The sequence below is a fragment of the Arachis hypogaea genome, chromosome 4 (genome assembly GCF_003086295.3).
Source record: "Arachis hypogaea cultivar Tifrunner chromosome 4, arahy.Tifrunner.gnm2.J5K5, whole genome shotgun sequence".
In the NCBI taxonomy this organism is placed as follows: Eukaryota; Viridiplantae; Streptophyta; class Magnoliopsida; order Fabales; family Fabaceae; genus Arachis; species Arachis hypogaea.
The window spans coordinates 88,087,139-88,093,160 of record NC_092039.1 but is presented as its reverse complement, the minus strand read 5'-3'; the positions used below and the strand labels follow the sequence as shown (position 1 = coordinate 88,093,160).

Below are 6,022 nucleotides of genomic sequence, written 5' to 3'. Positions count from 1 at the left end.
CATTCACAAAACAAAAAAATCAAAAGCAGAAGAAGCATAACAATTTTAATAATTACATCAATTTCAATAAACAATAATTCAATAATCATCAACTACAATTTTAGTTTTCAGATCCAAAAGTTCAATAATCATCAAGTTACAATTTCAGAAGCAGAAGTTCAAGCAGAGCAGAGGAAGAAGCAGAGGCAGTCACAGAATCCCTCACCGTAATCCCCCCACTCCTCACCCCCTCACCCCCTTCTTCATCACCACTAACCCAGTAACCCCCAATTCTCTTCTTTATCACCAAAATAAATAAAAAAATTCAGCAACAACATCAATCACAAAATAATCACAAAATTAGCAACAATCCATCATCAATCATGTATACGTTCTTCAAAAATTAAAAAAAAAGAAAAAAGAAAAATAGGAAGAACGAAGGGGCGGCGGCGGGTTGGACGAAGGGGCGGCACGCGGGTTGGACGTAAGGGCGATGCGCGGGTTGGACGCAGGGGTGAGGGGGTGAGGGGGTGAGGGAGTGGGGTGAGGGGATGAGGGAGTGGGAACTGATGATAATGGAATTGGGGGTGGAGGGAGAGACGAAAGGATGCTGGGTGTGTATGAGGTGTGGTTTTATTTTTTTTAATATTACTTTTATTAATAATTAAGGGTAATTTGGTCCAAAAAAATATAAAATAATGATTTTAAAACGTTTTGTAATATTGAGGATGATTTTAATAACTAAAAAAGGTCGGGGACGATTTTGATTTTCACCCCAAACCTTAGGGACAATTTTAGTACTTAACCCTTATTTTTACAACCTCTTTTCACTTTCCTTGGAAAAAATTCTGGTCTGATTGAAACATGTTGAATATTTGACAGTGAATTGATTAAGCATCTGTGTTCCAAATTGATCTCGGCATATAACAAAAGAATTATTACAAGGAATATAATATGATGATATCTCATATACAGCATTAGATTTGTAACGCAACCTTGCACAATAAAGTATGGAATGATAGTTTTCTCAACCAAGAAACTTGTATCTTTTGTTACAACTTGCACAGAGAAAACAAGAGGTAAAGAAAATAGGGAGCATGAAGAATGATAAGTGTCTATTTGTCAATTTGGTTGAGTTTGCCCAAACCATTGCAGCGAGCACAAACAATTTGGGCTTGATCCTTACGTGCTGCATTTGCTCTCAATGTTGCTCCAGCCTTCCTAACAAACCCTGCTCCATCACATTCTGGACATCTGCCACATAAATTAATTATTTTATTAACTACTTTTTTATATCTTAGTAAAAAAGAAATTTACATTATCAACCAACCCATTCATGCTAGCTAGGTAATGTGAAAGACATTTATTTATTTTTAAGGACTAAGTCATTTTAGTAATTAAATACTTGGTCTAACAACTTAAAGATTAACAATCAAAAAAGAAAAAAGGAGAAAAAAGAGAAATATAAAAAAAGAAAAAAATTTTGATCAGATTTAGTTATAAAAATAATGATAAAAATTCACATTCAATTGTTTTTTATATAAAATTATTAGTTAAAAATATTAAATAATTTAATATATTTGACTAAATTATTATCAAATGACTTTTAATTATTAATTTTACACGAAACAATTGCATGTATATTTTTTACCAAAAATAATTTATCCACCAAGTATTTCTTTTTTATATATATAGCGTTGCTACATGTGTGCAAGCCATATGTAATCCAGTCAAATTTCTCTATCTTTTTATTAACATTGATAACGCATAACTAAATCTGTGTATAAGATTAATTTATGGTGAGAACACATTAAAACCCAATCTCGTTAAGAAACTCCATCCTCAATACCAAGAACTTCAGAATGTAAATCCAATTAATTAAGCAAACAAACAAATCTCATAAGCCATCTAATTAAGCAAGTATCACTACTACAACAAATTAAACATAAACTAATAATATTGTTCTTGAACCCAAGCAATTTTCACTACTATAATAAAATCAGTTTCAAAATAAATATAAATGTAAATTTAATATTAACTATGTAAGTAAATACTAGTAATTGTTTAGAATTAAATCCTAACTTTAAATGTATATAAAATATAAATATAAAATAAAATAGAATTGAAGATATTAAGATATTACGTGTCTTTGCGAGAGAAGACGATGGGGAAAGCAGTTCCAACAAGTGCGACAGCAATGGCACCAGCAACAAGGTAAGTGGTGCTATCTGCTGCTAAGTCTCCAACTGCAGAAACCACAACTGAAGATCCAATTTTATTCTTGATCTTCTTCTCATGATGAATCCTTCCACCGGTGCTAAATGCTACACTACCATTTCCATTTCCATTTGTTCCTGCAAATGGGATCTTAGTAATGCTGGGAATTATGGTTTGCAAGGGAATCATCGATGCCATGTTTGATCAAGAACAACGATGATCTTTATTTAATTTTCTATGGTTTGGAAAGTCAGAACTATGAAGTGATGGGTTGAGCTATTATTGGATGTAAGCGTGACACGTAGCATTGCTTTTGCAATAGGAGACGGTCTCTTTTCTTTTTATTTTTTATATATTGATTTTTCCGGAAATGAATTTGGATTTGGATAAGGCTATTTCATGACTCACGATTCCTAAGTGTTGTAGATAAGACATGGTGTAAAATCTGAAAATATCTCAACCATAGATCAGAAACCAGTTTTTGGGCGCACATTTTATATTTCAATAATAAATACATATTTTTGGGTAGGAATGTTCATGTATTGGGTGAAGTTAAATTTGTCTTGGATTTGTTAAATAATATATTAGGTCTATTTTTAAAATTTTTATCCAGTTTTAGATTCTGTAAATTATAATACTTTTGAGCTACACTGAAATTGAGTATAGACAGAAAAAAGTTTAAATCTTAATAAATCTTATATAAAAAATTACGATACACCTATTTATAAAGAAGGGAAAAAAATACTTATTATCGAAAAGTTAATATTTTCATTTGAATTTAAATTTATGCATAAATTCTACTTTCATGTTTTTTTGACGATTTATATCCTAATTCAACAAATGTGATTAAAAACAAAATAATAAACTTTTAATTAATATAACATAATATTAGAATTAATTTAAAAAATCATATATACTTTTTTTAGTCTCCTTATTAAGTAGCATTTGGAAGAGAGACAGAGAATGAGGGACTGAGATTGAAAGACAGAGATTGAGAGACAGAGACTGAAATAAGTCTCAATATTGTATTTGATGTAAAGTGAGAGACAGAAATTGAGATAAAAATTAAATTCTAATTCAGTTTGCATAAAGGATAAAGTTGGAATTAATTAATTAATATGGGGTATTTTAGGTATAAAATATTATTAAAATTTCAATCTCTGTCCTAAAAAATTTCATTTCCCTGTGTTCTTACTTTTTGGAGGTACTGAAATACTGAAATTTGAGAGATAGAGACTGAAATTTTAGTACCAATCTCTGGACCAACAAACATGATAATGAGTTTCAATCTTCCAGTCTCCATCCCAATACCTCAAAATAAACGCTAACTTAGGGTGCACATAGACTGGGTGAAGCCAGATTCACCTTGACTTGGATCCAATCCTAAACCTCATCAATCACATCACAAACTCACTACCGGTCACAAGTCTAATATGAACAAAACTCTATCGCGTTGTACACTTACAAGCTTTACCTTCCGCATCCACCTACCGTGTCATAAGAACCAACGTATCGCTTGATATATCTAAAGGTCGCACGTGATACTGACACATATCTTGAGTTCACTCAGAAGGTCATGAGATTTTAGAAAGGAAGGACAAGCAACAAAGACAATACTCATAAGAATTTGGAAGAATGAACAAAATTGCAAGTAAACAAGGAAATGAAGCACAACCAATGAATTTTGCCAGAAAGAAATCAATTGGCAACTTTGAGGATAACTCTTGAATAAAAGAAATTCAATAGGATCAATAAGAAGAAAACAGTGTATTAGTTTGAAACAGATTCAAGCTGAATCGAAGAGGTATGAGATTTTATAGAAGAAGAATGGTTAAAGACAATAGTGACGCATCGCAACAGAGCAAATTCTGATTACTACAAGGGTTTCATAGCTCGTGGTAGAATATAAGATCAATAACTGTGTTACAAGAGTCTTAACATAACCAGGAGTGTAAACAGATTAAGATATGCATAAGGTGCAGATTGTAAAGAAAAGAAATCTAAATTACACCTCAAGAAAAGAAAAAGGATAAAAGACACGTCAGATTGCACGGCAAGATTAGAACGTATAAGCCAATACTGCCTAATTAAAAGAAGCACTTAACATTTTCAAAGATTCAAAGATCGGTGTCGCACCAAAACAATTTCAATGTCATGTCAAGAGTACAGAATTCATGAAGAGAAGTATAATGACAAGGATAGACGTTCTTAAAGATTCAAACAGTAGTTTACAAATAAGAGGCGAACGTATTGAGAGTTTAAAGAACTTCAACGGAGACAATGAGAAGAAAACTGTGCTTTTGTTAAAATTGAATTCAAGCTGAATCAAAGTACAAGATTCATAAGAAGTGAGTGATCAAAGTCAAGGACGTCGTTTGCAAAGTTCAAGAGAATGTTTAAGAAGGCAATTGATTGAAATATCCATAAAGAATAAATAAATTTAAGTGGAAGATCGTCTTACGTTATAAAAAGAGAAAATATGAAATAAACTTTTAAAAGAATTAACAAAAGTATGAATGTTTGCGTTACTTCAAAACATATTCAGGTTGAAATAGGTTACGTGAGATTTGTAAAGTGAGGGTTATTTAGAATAGAAACAATTTTTTTTTCAAGAATATCAGAGTATACTTAGGTATATAACCAAACAAAGGTATGCATAAAATTGTAATAGGATCAGAAGAAAATTAAGTTGTTTTTGGTCAAAACTATTTCTAAGGTAAAGATAGAATATGTGAAGTTTGAAAGATGAAATTTAATTGGGCTAAGGACCAAAAGTAATTTCATCAAATTTGAAGAATGGCTATGGATATAATCAAGCAAGAGAAGATTTACTTGAAATTTCTTCAGAGAGAATAAAAAATTTCTTTAAAAAGATTTAAAATCAAAATTCTGAGTGTATTCTTGAAATCAAAACCTCAGAAGGATATTCAGGCAGATTGAGAGATGCAAGGAAGGAAATCCACTCACATTCCGATAAAGAAACTTAAATCAAAGTGTTCAAATAGGATTCACAATGCATGACGAATCGAACAAGTTCAAAATTACATCAAGAATACATGAATCAAGAAGAAGAGTTTAAACAGATAAAGGCAGGTACCCCAAGGAAATTAAATAGGCGTATGCAGTTAGGATGAAACGAGAATACTCATAAACAAAGGGATAGGGTTGGAAGATAATTTCAAACAAAGACTTCAAGGTATGTTATGAAAGACCAAGTTACAAGTTATCAATAGAATTTCAAGACACATAACAGAGTAACCTCGAGAATTAGCTCCTAATGTCCCTAAACCACTCGATATGTGTTACTGATTACTTCCATTTCACCTATGATAACCTGTTAACTTTTTCGTATACATAAACCAATAATATTAAGTTGGCCAGACTTAACATCAGCAGTTATGCAATGGTAAGCTAACAACGTTAATCAAAAGACAGTCATGTGCATAAAGCTCTAATTCTTGTTATCTAGACAAGACCTACAACATGACAAATACTCAGAGTATGCAATGAAACATAGTCAATCCATTCCTAAGGCTCTAATCAGGATGAACTGCTTTGATACCATAATGTAACACCCTCACTTTCAGAATGTCATGCTTCCGGCTGCGCCACTCTAATAGCAAGAAGTATTACAACGACTGACAAACCCCAATTTGACGGTTTATCTTGTATTGAATTTAGGAGATTTTATCACCTTTTTCCCACATTTACCCAATGAATTAGCATGGTTTTGTATATTCTCCTTTAATTGTGCTTAAGAGTGAAAACATGCTTTTTAGGTCTTAAAATAGCTAAATTTAATTCACCTTGATTCTATTAGATGCCT

At 31.8% G+C, this 6,022-nt stretch overlaps 1 protein-coding gene across 1 annotated transcript; it reads right to left on the bottom strand.

Annotated features, from left to right (window-relative positions):
- Positions 1-880: 880 nt before the first annotated feature.
- Positions 881-2,665, bottom strand: LOC112796938 (uncharacterized). Its single transcript, XM_025839620.2, has 2 exons — positions 2,123-2,665; positions 881-1,233 (listed from the first exon to the last, which is right to left on the bottom strand). Exons 1-2 carry the CDS (start codon positions 2,392-2,394, stop codon positions 1,095-1,097), a joined length of 411 nt encoding a protein of 136 aa, XP_025695405.1. The 5' UTR covers positions 2,395-2,665; the 3' UTR covers positions 881-1,094.
- Between the last annotated feature and the right edge of the window lie 3,357 nt (positions 2,666-6,022).

Excerpts from the sequence above, each read along its gene's own strand:
- LOC112796938 (XM_025839620.2), bottom strand. The coding sequence starts at position 2,394 with ATGGCATCGATGATTCCCTTGCAAACCATAATTCCCAGCATTACTAAG. Across the intron at positions 1,234-2,122 it reads GTCTTCTCTCGCAAAGACAC|ATGTCCAGAATGTGATGGAG; the intron begins GTAATATCTTAA and ends TTTATGTGGCAG.